Source organism: Vitis riparia, chromosome 2 (assembly GCF_004353265.1).
Source record: "Vitis riparia cultivar Riparia Gloire de Montpellier isolate 1030 chromosome 2, EGFV_Vit.rip_1.0, whole genome shotgun sequence".
NCBI lineage: Eukaryota > Viridiplantae > Streptophyta > Magnoliopsida > Vitales > Vitaceae > Vitis > Vitis riparia.
This window is the reverse complement of record NC_048432.1, coordinates 16971203-16985877: the sequence shown is the minus strand read 5'-3', so window position 1 is coordinate 16985877 and position 14675 is coordinate 16971203. Positions and strand designations below refer to the sequence as shown.

The following is a 14675-nucleotide window of genomic DNA, read 5'->3' as shown; positions in this document are numbered from 1 at the left end:
AAAAAAAAATCAAATCTAATTAAAATTAGTTGAAAGTTTATGCATTTTTAAATTATTTAATATAAATAAGCTTGAATTAGTATATAAAAAATAGCTTATTGACTTTATAATCATTTTTTAATTTCTTTAATTTCTCATTTCTTCTATTTTTTTCTCTTTATTTTCTCTCAAAATTTTTGGAATCAAACATAATCTTAAATTCTTTGATTTTTTGAAATGGGGAGAAACTTATTCACTCCCTCAAGTTCCTGTCAACAAAATTAGATAAAAAAGTACATTAGTTCATAAATGAAATTGAAAAAACATAGGGCCTATTTGGCCATATTTTTTTAAACTTGTTCTTAAAAATTGTTTTTTATTCTTTAAATTAAAAACGGTTTTTAAAAATAAGCTTAAAAAAATATGGCTAAACAGACCCATATTTTCCTTTGTTTTTAAAAACCGATGAAAACAATTTTTATTTGTTCTTTTAAAATTGTTCTTTATTTCATTTTGCTCTTAAAAATTATTTTCAAATAAAAAAAGTCAAATAGTATTAGAAAATTTTAAAAACAGTTTTCCATTTTTAAAAATAGAAAACCATTTTTAAATCACACATCCAAACGGGCTCATAATTATTCATTTCAAAATCTCCCTTCAGCGCATGCATGTCTCCTAATTTGCGCATATAAAGTAAGATGATCGGCGGTAGCCATGGGCTCCGCAGAAGTTTACAGAGTGGCCGAAGTGGGCCTGTGATTATTTTGGGCTGGGCCGTTCAGTTTCAGCCAACCCAAGTAAAAATAATTGAGATGATACTCAACTTTAATTTTGGTTACACATTTTGCATGTGTATGATAAAACTAAAAATTAACGGTATGTTTAGATATATTTTTTGTTTTTTATTTTTAAAAATAAAAAACCATAGTAATTTTTAAATAAAATATAAGAACTCTTAGAATCTTACATTAAAATGTTAATGTAACTAGGAGATTAACAAATAACCCACAATAAATTGATTCTACTAACTCTGGAGATCGATTAACAAAGAACACAATAGCAAATCAAACCCCATTATTCAACCTTGAACACTCGAGCTAAATTCCCATCAAGGCACAGTGTTAAGATATGAGAGGGATATTTGGAACTCACTCCTTGATTTAGCATCAGACCCTAAGCTCTCCCACTAAGAGCATATTGCACACCAAATTTGATAGGATCAAGCAACATATAGGTTAGAATGTTGTATAGCCAAATAACACCAGTCCAACCCCAACCAATCTTTTTAATCCCAGCAAATTCCAAGGATGCTGTGGCAGATATCACTGTTGCGGCCTGCAAGGACCACAATTTCTTGAGTGAAAAACAAAAGATCAGTGGAATGTAGAAGCAGAAGATTAAGAAGTCACTGGATACTGAATGGGTCATATTTTTCCTTCATCCTTTGAAACTATGAAAACTTTATACTCATTTACCAATTGAATGCTGACAAAGGCAGAAACAAGACGAAGACGAGGTCTTTCTCTTTGCATGAACGACCAGCCCCTGGAGCGAGTCACAAATATTAAAGCCTGGCTGATGGTGTTAACTTGAAGGTACACTGCAGATGCCAACTGTGCATGCAGATGGTCTAAGGTTTTCTCATCTGAGAGATTGTACTGATGCTTGTTGAAGTTTGTTACGTGGAAGTTCTTCTGCAGAAACAAATGAAAAAAAAAATGTTAAATCATGTTTCACTAGCCAGCAAGCTCAAGTTATTCGATTTTCCTCAAGTCAAGGAGTGAAATACCAAATTTGATTAAGCAAGAGGTTGTACCGCAAAGAAACTGGTTTCATAAGCTGCCCAGAAGAATACAACTGTCATTAGGGCAAGGTAAGTTCCTGTGACAATCCCAGTCACAAAAATTTCACTAAGCTTCCAACTGTCAGGAACTGGAGATGGCTTCACCCTGTCATCGTCTGTAGCAATCATAATAGCTGAAAGCCAGTTCAAAAGTTAGGTAACAAGTAAATACAAAGAAATGAGATGGTTGCAAAATATTATCAATTGTCATGAATAACACAACATAGAAGCATATGAGACTAGTAATACTAACTATGATTAAGAATGGCAATCATGAGAACCATGTAAAGAGGGAAATCGAACTTCCAGAATGCAGTCAACACCAGAAAACCTAGCTGTTAATAAACCCCAGTTGCCAATCAGAAATGACCATTATAGTGGGCATATAGGATAAAACTCCAATATTCAATCCAAGGAGAAGAACATAGTAAGGGCAACTTACAACCATACGCACTGCGATAGATACTGCATATGTCTGGGGAACATAAAAAAGGGAAAAAGAAACTTTTAAGCATCAACAATCATGGAGCACAAGTTTCCGTTAAGGGAACTTTCCTCTAAGAATGAAAAGGAAATCTCTTTTTACCATGACGTTCTTCATTCTTTGAAAGATTGAGCGGCTGGTTAATACAGCACTAATGATTACACTTAGCCCAGGCTCTGTCAGTACTATGTCACAAGCACCTCGAGCAGCATCTGTTGAATCTGCCGCAGCAATTCCTATGTCTGCTTTCTTAATTGCAGGTGCATCAGTGACTCCATTTCCTGTCATCCCAACGATGTGCTTTCTTGATTGTAATCGCATCACAATCTTATACTTATGTTCTGCATGGAAACATGGATTAAAAATAGTCGTGCAAAAAGATTCACGAGGCCACATTTTATAAGCAGCATATTTACCAGGAAAGACACCAGAAAAGCCATCAGCTTTTTCAATAAGTTCATCAACTGGTAAGGTTGCAATAGACTGGTCCTTGTCATTTCCAAGCAAAGATGATGAAGGGTACATGTTTGTGCCCATTCCATGCCATCTCCCAGTCTCCTTAGCAATGGCCAATTGGTCACCTGAAAAATAATACAATGGGAGCCACTATGGTAGATATAATAAAGATGCATGCAAGGCATAGATTTCAATCAGAAAGAAAAGGTTCCTAAAGAATATCAGTAAAACTTCGAGGGATTGAATTGCCATTATGGTTTACAGTGGATGTACAATGATGAATTGCATGAAACTGAACCTGTAGTTGTGTCAAGATAGATTGGTTGCCTTCAAATACGCTTAGGTAAGAGACATGTATCGAGAGGCATGAGAAAGACTTATTTCAAATTGAGGCGTTTGAAACTACAGAAAGACATCTAAGCAGTCCTATGTAGCAATGAACACAAATCCAATGTAAGAGAGCCTTAAACTAACAATAAAGCACTTACATCCTTCTCCTAGCAATCAAACAATCACTTTTTCACATACATTCACATTCTTATTTTTTAAATCAAAGTAAAATCATTTTGCGGCAGTCATAATCATCTGTTTTTTGGGTAGCATGTTCTTCCCCAAGTTTTTCTATTTTGTCAGAGGAACCTCTCAAATTGAGAGGTGTGCTTTTATACGTAAATGCTACTGGTTTGCATCCTTTCTATTGTTTTTATTTCTAAGCTTAAGAAGCACATTTTTTACATTAGTGAACCAGTTTGAAACAGCCTGTCCAGTTGTTCTAAAATTCATCTAAGAGTAACATTATATATGAATACACCCTGTTGACACAATTAAAGACTCTTCAAAGACAAATCCTTCTAGATATAGAAATTGTTAGCTCCATGAGAGAATCAGCAGTGATGCTCACCTGTTATCATCTTAACACTTACTCCGAGATCTAGAGCTCTTCTCATTGCTTCAGCACTGTCATGGCGAGGTGGGTCAAAGAGTGGGAGAAGACCAACAAATTCCCAGGGCCCACCAGGACTGTCTTTGGTGCCAGCAGGTACTTCCTGTAGCAAAGAGAACAGCCCCTCATCCATTAATTCATTTGAGGAACAAAATCCCGAAAGACACCAGCAAATGAATAAAAACTAAGTTACCTGACATGCAACTGCAAGGGATCCAATCCCACGCTCTGCAAATTTATCGATTATTGATTGCACTCTTCTTTCAATATCTGATTTGTTATGTGCCAGATTGAGAATCTGCAGGGAACATGTAAAGGGATCCAAAGTTTCAGAATCAATGATATGCCGAAGGGGTCAAATCTAATAAGGCTTCAAAGTGAAAAGTACTATACCTGCTCTGGTGCACCCTTGCTAGCCCTGTGCATGTTACCAGCACTGTTAATGTATGTAAGAGCTGTCCTCTTATCAGTTGGATTGAATGGAAGGAAGTGAACTTCTGTAATTCCTGCTCGTGCCTTCCACCAAAAGAAAAGAAAAATAATTCAACAGAATGGATAATCTAATTTTCAAGTTTGTTTCATGAGCATGAAGAATGCAACTGATATGTATCAGCTACAGCTAGAAGAAGTCTACAAGACTTCTTTTTCTCTAATACAATATTAGGGTATTCCAGGCATACTAAAAAATATGCCTACTTCATTCTTGTATGACAAAAACAACAGCAGCATTAATGACACTGGAAGACCAATGATAAACCTCCATACTTTTCAGTTTCTCCAACAAAAGGAAGAGAGAAAAAACTTGGGCATAAAAGGTCATGGAGACTTCTTGGGTCATCATGCTATTGGTCTATGTCTATATACTACTAATCCTAAGTATTATTAGGCTTGCATGAATAATCTAATTAATAAGATCCAATACCTCCTTAGGATCAGCCAGCATTGAAACAATTGCAGCATCAATAGCATCTTGATTCTCCAATCTTGAAGCTCTTGCAGCCATCAATACAACCATTTCCTTGTCAAAACCTTTGGCAAAAACCTGTAGCAAAGTCAATCATGTTGATTTACATTAAAAAACAAAATGGAAAGAACTAGAGTCATACAGATGAGAGAAAACATATCGTTTCTGCGGCTCTTTAGATGCATTCTTCAAGAGTGCTAAAAACTTTCTAGCAACTATTGGTGTCTCAAATTTTATATGAAGATTCCAGCAGTAGAAGTATTATTTATAGTTTGCACCACTCAGACAATTATTCTATGCAAAAGCATATTTGACATAGGATCTTGGAAGCCCTTATGAATGCAAGCTCATGCTAATGAAATTAAAACGACTCAAAGGCCATGGTTTTAGAATGAAACATCATACATACCACCAAAGCAAGCCCTTAAGCTGATTTACTCTAATAAAAGCTACAGTACAGTTTTTTGCTATGTCAGTCAAGGAGATGGAAGATGGTATAAGAAGAAAAGTAGTACCTCGATCATATTCTTGTCTATTGTAAGTTTGTTAAGAGTTAAAGTTCCTGTCTTATTACTGCAGAGCACATCCATCCCAGCCATGTCCTCAATAGCTGCCATTCTCTTGGTTATAACACCCTGCTCAAAGGATTGTTCAATTTTTCAGAACTCTGCAGATTATTATTTGAATAATTTCTGCAGAAATTTTAAGGCAAAGGCACAATTCCAAAATATTATATCAATTACAGCTTCACAAACCTGCTGAGTTAGGTGACGAAAACCCACGGACATGATAAGAGACACAACTGCTGGAATTGCAATTGGGATACCGCCAATGAGTAGGACAACCAGGTTACCTATTCCGGAACGATAGTGTCTGTGTTGGACCCAGTATATTATGATGATCTCAATCAACATTCCGATGGCAATTGAGCAAATGCAAAAGTTTCCAATTACTGTTAAAACCTGAAACCATAAAATAAAGTGATGACTCCACAAACATACGAGGAGTAACAAACTATTTCTCATGGGTTACACAAGACATCATGTGTTGTTATAAGTTTCATACTGAACTGGTTTTTTTTTTATTTTTTATTTTTATTTTTTTTATGATAAATAAGTTTCTACTGTTTTGTTGCTAGCAGCAAAATTTATGCCAGTGGCTTAAAAGTAGCAACACTTGTAAAGGTTTTACATACCAAAAGTCCATGACTGCCTGTTTGAGTCCATTATGAAGATTAAGAGTTTCAGGAATGAACCTGCTGATAATGCCCAACATGTGTACTTGTTTCCACAAGATGAGCTGCCTTTCCAAAGAAAGTATGCACTCCAGTTGCAGTAACCACTGCTTCAGTTTCACCTTGCATACATGTTGAACCAGAGTAAACTCCCTCACCAGTATGTTTTGTTAATGGGAATGACTCTCCTGTGAGAGCAGACTGGAAAAGAAAACTGTAGTTAGAAACACAGAGACTGAAGTCACTCAAATTTTACTTTTCTGAAATCAAATCTTTTTGTAAACACTTCAAGTCACATAATTATTAGATAGGAATTAAGACAAAATATTATGACAGGTACACCACATCTATCTATAACTAAAAGTTTGATAGAACTATATCATTTCTAGATTCCAAATAAGTAATCCAGCTAAATGTCAGTATTTCAACGACATTGCCATGGTAGCACACTGCCATACACTCAATGGATAAAATAAACAGAAGCTCAAAGCAGGCCTACAGAACATGATCCTGGGAAGGTATGAAGCGACATTAAATTTCTATTTTCAGGTTCAATGGCCTCAACAGTCTGAAACACTAATTGATCCTGGAAACCCTTGGGACAGGTAGAATTTTCTTTAAGAAGATAAAATGCTAAGTTCTTTGAGGATGAGTGCTGAACAACCCAACTTGAATATTTTTGTTGATCAATAATGCGTAATTGGATAATATGTTGCCTTATCAGGCCAGTCAGATCTGGTATTTGGTCCCTCAATCCCAAGAAGGATGCATATTTTCCAACTTTTTTCTGGATATACATGTTTCGTATGCATCTTTCTGTCATTTGAAATCATCCTAAGGTCTCTTCAGAAATACTACTGATTTTTTCCTTAATAAAAAATCATCACTGCAAACAACAAAAATCATGTCATTAGTAATTCAAATCCACAGTAGCATTTGGTAACACGAGGATCATGTAGGCATAAGGCCAAATTTTATCTAAAAATATAGGAATCACTAACCATAGGAATGAGAGGCTCAGGGGGGACAACCAAAAAGGAGGAAGAAGGAAAGAAAGTAAAGAATTACAGTAGCAATTATCAAGTTCTAAGACTATGAAGCCTATCTCTATTTTTATCATAATCCAATTGATAAAAGGACACCTATAACATATTCCAAACCAATATATTGGTTTATCTATTTTCAAGCCCATTCAGATTTTTAGGCTTCCTTTTCACAGGCTATTGCTGAAGGTTTTATTATTACTTGTCTAAGGGTATTTAACAATTAACATGAGAAAGATGATTTCACTTGGTTCACAGTTATTGAAGTCCTAATGATGTGAATCCAGTCAAATTTCTTGGGGGAAAATGAAATAGCACAGCTACTCACCATAATGATATCAACTTGCATTTCATACAATGCATGAGTACTAGAAGCTAAAGAATTGTTCTAATGTGTTTTATTTTTTAACCGAGGGACTTGGCAGGTAACCGTTATTTGGGCATGTATAAATAGAAGAGAACCAACTTGGGAAAAGAATTTAAGGTGAGCAAAACAGTTAGCATGGAATTTTTCCAGTGATCCTACACATACACTGATGATAGACTTAGAATACAGCACTCTGATTGCATAGAAAATTTGGATCAAACAAAAGGTGAAAATTAGAGATCCTAAACAAAAGTTTCATAATTTGTATTATTTTACTTATTTCCACTTATCATTTCCAATTCCATTCTGACATTTTTCAGCTTGGTTTCAGGTTCTAAACTATCTATCTCGTCAATTGAAACTTCAAATGCACATATCTCAAACTGATCCATGGAACAAGTGGCTGCAAAGTAGACTTTCATAATCAGATTCAAACATTCTTCGTTAATTAATTTCACAATTTAACATGTCCAGACACCTGATCAATTTTCAGAGGATCTCCTTCAAGTAAACATGCATCAGCAGGGATGATATCTCCCAGTTTGATACTGATAATGTCTCCAGGAACCAACACAGAAGCATGTTCCTCAATCCATTTGCCATCTCGTAAAACCTGAAGAAGCAGACAATATTTTGAAGGCAAGCAGCACAGAAAGATTTACAGTCAGGATGATGAAAACAATAGAATGAAATAGTTGGTGGAAAAGCTAAGATTGAAAGCATGTGAGGATGCAAACCTTTGCTTTTGGAGCCAGCCTAGCCATAAGGGCCACCACTTCATTGTCATCATAGCTTTCAAATACAAAGCTGATGCCTGAATCGACAAGAAGCAGAAACAGAATGCCAAAAACGTCATGGTAACCTACAGCCTCATTCTGCACGAAAAAATGTTTCCAACGACCAATACAAGATTGGGTTCTGAGTTCAATTCAATCAAATGACTTCAAATGGGGATTTCCGACATAAATAAAAGATATATATCTATAGACTTACCCCTAAATCTGCAACAGAAATGGCCATGATTGCTGCTGCTTCCATAACCCATGAGAGAGGATTCCACATAAATCCCAGAAATTTCAGAATTTTATTTTCCTGAAAAGGAACTGACCAAACTACAAATCAAGATAGACTTGGGAACTTGACAAAAAATGAAACTGGCTTTTTGAAGGGTGACAAGAAAGACTACAACTAGAGAAGAGAGAAGAACATAAGTTCGGACCTTTTTCTCTTCAAGTTTGTTGTACCCAAACACAGTCAATCGCTTGTCAACCTCATCTAAACTAAGACCTTCTCGTGTACATTTTAATTTCTCAAAAACTTCTTCAAGAGGGATGTTTTCCTGTAAACAGAGACTTGTAGATTAGCACAGTTGACCTAACCAAAACTGAAGGTGGAAGTGGAACCTTGAGCCTAAATACTAAAAAAGTAATGCAATAATAAGATGCATGTGCATCGTGGCCACATTTATATCCCCAACAGAATAGAGGATTCATGTAGCTGACAGCGGCCACATTTACATCCCCAGCAAAATAGAAGCCCCTATTCTCAACTCGAGGAAAGAAATGAAACCCATCCTCTCAGGAGTTTGGAAGATCAACACTAACATATCTTACTAAGGTCGGATCATGGTTTACACTAGGAGGGCTATGCGACTTAATAAATAGTCACTCTGTAAAGGCGTATATAAATGCCACAATATCTTTGTAATGATATCAAGAAAAATGCAAGTGCTTGTGAAGGCTTCAGATGGCAGTGGCACAGATAAACAACACCCAGCACCAATTCTGTAACTTAATGCACAGCATTATATTACCAGGAAAGGCAACATAATAACATACAAACGTAAATATAAGTACCAGATCAACAATTCCCTTGCTGATAGCTTCAAGGGCAATTGCCGTTTTGTCCATTGTGGCTCTCCTAATACTGCGGTGGAAAATTATATAATCTGCAAAGGTCGAAACTTGTCATCAAATTGCTATATGATGCAGAAATTTACACCCACACACTTTCCATTGGTATGATGTGTTTAAGGGCAAGGAATTGAATGCAAGAAGATAAAGAAAATACTCCTGTGAACATAAATACTCATGATTTGAAAAATCATTCATCACCCTTGTCAGGAGTTGCTAGTTTGCTACTGAGACTGTATTTCTAATTGCATTTTTCAGCCTACAAATTGGTATTGCAGTATGGAGACATCAACAGAATCAAGCCCCTAGAATACCCTTGGGCTCTGTTTGGGTCTATAAAAAAAAGGCAGGAAAATTAAAAGAAATTAACATTTTGAAAATTTGATTAGTCAGTGATTGATAACCCAGGATCCTAACGCACAGCTGTTTGGGTTCCATTGGGGTAAGCTGCTCACAACTTTTTTTCAGTTACCAAAACGAAGAAGAATCATTCTCAATATTCCATTTTCTTTTCTTTCTGCTTCATTCGCTTAGCACCCATAGTTAGAACTTAGAAGAGACCCATTCAAATCCTTTGTCAATCAAAATCCCAAGTTGAAACAATGCGTGTACCTACAGAGACTCAAACAAAAACACCAAAGCTTCCAGCACAAAATGCATGGAAGAAGCTTTCAAATGTTTGGAATTTATAACCTGTAAAAATAACATATGATGCCAGTGAAAAGAGAGAGAGAGAGAGAGAGAGAGACTGCATACAAAGATTTGCTACTCCGCCTTCACCAATTTACTGCATTCTCCTCCTATCTATTAAAGGGAGTAATAAAAATGATACAAAGAAATAATCGAAAGCCACGTATAGAAAGAGAAAGTACATAATAGGTAGGAATTAGGAGTTAGAGAATGAAGTGTATAATAATATTTTATTGAAATTATGGGATTTGGCTTCCTATTCCGGGTTTTATTTTATGCATTTAAGTCCCATTGATTTTATGATCTAGAGCGAATTTCTATTTATAATCTACTAAATTCTTTGTACCTAATTTTCGTTTATTATACACTTAATTTATTCCTAATATGAATCACACAAAATTAAAATAGTTTTTTCAAACTTTTTTTAAAGAATTATAAGAAATTTGACTTTAATACCATAATTAAACTATCCTTACCATTTTAAAACTCATCTAAATCTAAAACAATTTAAATAAACCTTTTTTAAACAAGTTCCAACTCCCCTTTATTGTGATGTGCTCACACAATTCACAACTCACGTAAATGTGCTCAAATAACCTAAATTTCAATAATTGTTCTTCCACCACAAAATGTTCATTCAATACACAAGGTCTCGTGAATCAAAACCTAAACCTTAAAGCCTATATTAATTTTTTTATAAATCTTATTTCTTGATAGCATATCTCTCCCTACAACACCTGTAATATTAAACACTAAAATTAGATGAAATTGATGTATAAAATTTTAATAATTGAAACAAATTCAAGTAAATCAAAGAAACCTTTTTCAAAAATAAAAATAAAAAATTTATCAACTAATGCAAATTATATACAATAAGTTCTTGATAAATAATGTATAGAGTTGTATCAGCTAAATTTTTTTTACATTTCCATAACACTTCTTAGATTACCAAACTTAGTAGAGGTAAATCCAAAGCATCTTAAGCAACCATGCCACTTATATTGTTATTTGAAATGTCCTTCAGTAAAAAATGCAATTTTTAAATAATTAAACAAAAAGTTAAAAAATAAATAAGTAAATTGGCAAGACATATAAGGATAAAGACAAGGACAAGGGAAAAAAAAGAAAAAAAGAAAAAAGGAAGGAGTAGTTACTAATACATACAGTATATCAAGTTACCAATCAAAGAGAGTTCAATCGAAATCAAATCCCTAAAATTTGATTAGTATAGTAATAAAAGAAATTATGAAACTTTTAACCAAATTAGATAATACAAATTGTGATATTTGAATATTATATTAATAATATTTTATGATTTTCTCTATAAAGATAAATATTAAAAGAGAAATTATAAAATATTTATAATTTTAAAAATATTATGACTAAAATAATATATGTTCGCTCATAAGTTAATATCTTATGATAATAAATTATAAAAAGTTTAAAAGAATAATCCAATATCTATTTGGGAAAATATATGAATTTTTTTAATCAAATCCATATTTATTATTATTATTTGGTAAAAATTCTGAATTTTGTTTATAATTGTTTTTTTTTTAAAAAGATATCACATTTTTGAAAATCATGAATTTTTCTCTAGAAAGCTATCTTATGAGAAATTATATGAAAAAAAACCATAATTTTTTTTAATCAAATTATTATTAAAAGTTACATTTTTATATAAGAATGAAATATTAAAAAATTAAAAGAATTATGATTTTTTTTCCTTAAATTTTACAAAATATAAGAACAAAAATTATTAATATAAATTCTAAAAATATTTCAAAATATATTAATGTTTTAAATAATTTCTTCTAAAATTGACACAAAAAAGGTAGTAATGAAATGATTAAAAATGGTATGATTAAAAAATATGTTCTATTATAAATTGATATTCATTAATATTGTATAGAATTGAAAAAAGAAAAATCATCATTATATTAGCTCATTCTCGCTAAATCATATTTATTATATAAATATAATAAAAAGGGATTCGTATTCATAACACAAAAATTATTTTCAATACAAATTATGTTATTGGTAAATACATGGGGTAGTCCATTATAATAACACTATTTTGTTGAATATTAATTTAAGTGGGTTGAGAATATCGATGGCCGTAATATATATATATATATATACCTGTAAAGCAGGAAGGCGCCCAAGATTCGTTTGCACTAAAATCTGTCGAGCGACTCCAGAAGCCAAAATGCAGGGATTTTTCTCAATAGTACGGTAATTTAAAAAAGTTATGCTTAAATTACTATAGTAGAAGAAGTTATTACAAATATACGGTAGTTTTTGCCACCTAAAAAATAAGGATTTGCCACTTAGGAGAGAGGAGAGAGGAGAGAGGTTCAGCGAATAATTTTTTTTTAAACAAAGGGAAATCCTCTTTTCAAAATACGAGTTCCATGAAAAAAAAAATAGTATTTAAAAAAATTCCCCATTTACAAGGAAACTCGTCTCTTGAAGAGAGGAGTTCCATGAAAAAAAATATATATATATAAAAAAAAAATTCCTCAAGGTATATATTTTAAAAAAAATTCCTTAAAAAAAAAAATTCCACAAGGGAAATTCAAGAGACGAGTTTCCCATGGGAAATTTTTTTTTTTTAAATTCCCAAATTAAAAAAAAAAAAAAAAAAAAAAAAAAAAAAAAAAAACAATTCCACAAGGGGAACTCGTCTCTTCAAGAGACGAGTTTCCCATGGGAAAAATTTTAAAAAAAAAAAAAATTCTCAAATTATAAATAAATAATAATAATAATAATAAAAAAAAACAATTCCACAAGGGGAACTCGTCTCTTCAAAAGACGAGTTCCCCATGAGAAAATTTTATTTTTAAAAAAAAATTCCTAAATTAAAAAAAAAAAAAAAAAAAAAAAAACAATTCCACAAGGGGAACTCGTCTCTTCAAGAGACGAGTTTCCCATGGGAATTTTTTTTTTTTAAATATTTTTTTTTAAAAAAAATTCCCCAATTAAAAAAAAAAAAAAAAAAAAAAACAATTCCGCAAGGGAACTCGTCTCTTCAATAGACGAGTTCCCATGGAAAAAAATATTTTTTTTAAAAAAAAAAGTTTCCAAATTATATAAAAAAAAAAAAAAAAAAAAAATCCTCAAGGGAACTCGTCTCTTCAATAGACGAGTTCCATGAAAAATAAAAAATATATATATTTTTTAAAAAATTCCCAAATTATTATTTAAAAAAAAAAAAACAATTTCTCAAAGGAACTCGTCTTTTTTTTAAAAAAAAAAAGTTCCCAATATATATATATATATATATATATATATATATATATATTTTTAAAAAATTCCCAAATTATTATTTTAAAAAAAAAAAATTCCTCAAGGGAACTCGTCTCTTGAAGAGATGAGTTCCCATAAAAAAAATATATTTATTTTTTTAAAAAAAATCCCAAATTATAAAATAAAAATAAAAAATTCCAAAGGGGAAATAGTCTCTTTAAAAAAAAGTAATATTTTTAATATATTTTTAAAAAAATCCCAAAATATAAAAAAAAAAAAAAAAAAAAAATTTAAAAAAAATATTGCAAAAGGGAAATCGTCTCTTCATTAAAAAAAAAATCCCAAATTATAAAAAGAAAAAAAAAATCCAAAAGGGAAATCGTCTCTTCATAGATAAGCCGTTTGCTATGAACAATACCGTTTGCTATTTTGAACAATACTGTTTGCTATCAGAGCTAACCCGTTTGCTATCATAGCTAGCCCGTTCCCTTGAAGAATTGTTTTTTTATTTATTATTATTTATTTTATTTAATTTGGGTATTTTAAAAAAAAAAAAAAATTTCCCATGGGAACTCGTCTCTTAAAGAGACGAGTTCCCTTATGGAATTGTTTTTTTTTTTTTTTTTTTTTTTAATTTGGGAATTTTTTTATAAAAAAAATATTTAAAAAAATAAATAAATTTCCCATGGGAACCCTTGAAGAATTGTTTTTTTTTTTTTTTTAATTTGGGTATTTAAAAAAAATTAAATTTTTTTTTCCCATGGGAACTCGTCTCTTCTTGAAGAGACGAGTTCTCTTGTGGAATTTTTTTTTTTTTTTTTTTTTATAATTTGGGAATTTTTTTATAAAAAAAATATTTTTTTTAAAAAAAAATTCCCATGGAAACTCGTCTCTTCAAGAGACGAGTTCCCTTGAGGAATTGTTTTTTTTTTTTTTTTTTTTTTTAATTTGAGTATTTTTTTTCCCATGGGAACTCGTCTCTTCGAGAGACGAGTTCTCTTGTGGAATTGTTTTTTTTTTTTTTTTTTTTTTTTTTTTATAATTTGGGAATTTTTTTATTAAAGAATTGTTTAAAAAAAATCCCAAATTATTATTTAAAAAAAAAAAAAACAACAATTCCTCGAGGGAACTCGTCTCTTGAAGAGACGAGTTCCCTTGTGGAATTGTGTTTTTTTTTTTTTTTTTAAATATTTTTTTTAAAAAAATTTCTTTTTCCCATGGGAACTCGTCTCTTCAAGAGACGAGTTCCCTCGAGGAATTGTTGTTTTTTTTTTTTTAAATAATAATTTGGGATTTTTTAAAAAAATATATATATATTTTTTTTCAAGGAACTCATCTCTTGAAGAGACGAGTTCCCTTGTAAATGGGGAATTTTTTTAAATACTAATTTTTTTTTTCATGGAACTCGTCTTTTGAAAAGACAATTTCCCTTTGACTTTTGAAATTTGAAAAGATGATTTTGGTTTTAAAAAAAAATTATCCGCCGAACCTCTCTCCTCTCTCCTCTCTC

General features: G+C 31.9%; 1 protein-coding gene across 1 annotated transcript; it reads right to left on the bottom strand.

The window, feature by feature from the left end:
• Positions 1 to 994: 994 nt before the first annotated feature.
• Positions 995 to 10037, bottom strand: LOC117929153 (ATPase 11, plasma membrane-type-like). Its single transcript, XM_034849377.1, has 20 exons — positions 9983 to 10037; positions 9170 to 9261; positions 8533 to 8652; positions 8307 to 8405; positions 8051 to 8188; positions 7792 to 7926; positions 5925 to 6104; positions 5425 to 5631; positions 5185 to 5304; positions 4628 to 4747; positions 4099 to 4221; positions 3899 to 4003; positions 3664 to 3808; positions 2723 to 2887; positions 2409 to 2647; positions 2265 to 2297; positions 2076 to 2157; positions 1796 to 1956; positions 1455 to 1673; positions 995 to 1314 (listed from the first exon to the last, which is right to left on the bottom strand). Exons 2-20 carry the CDS (start codon positions 9221 to 9223, stop codon positions 1153 to 1155), a joined length of 2607 nt encoding a protein of 868 aa, XP_034705268.1. The 5' UTR covers positions 9224 to 9261; positions 9983 to 10037; the 3' UTR covers positions 995 to 1152.
• Positions 10038 to 14675: the final 4638 nt, after the last annotated feature.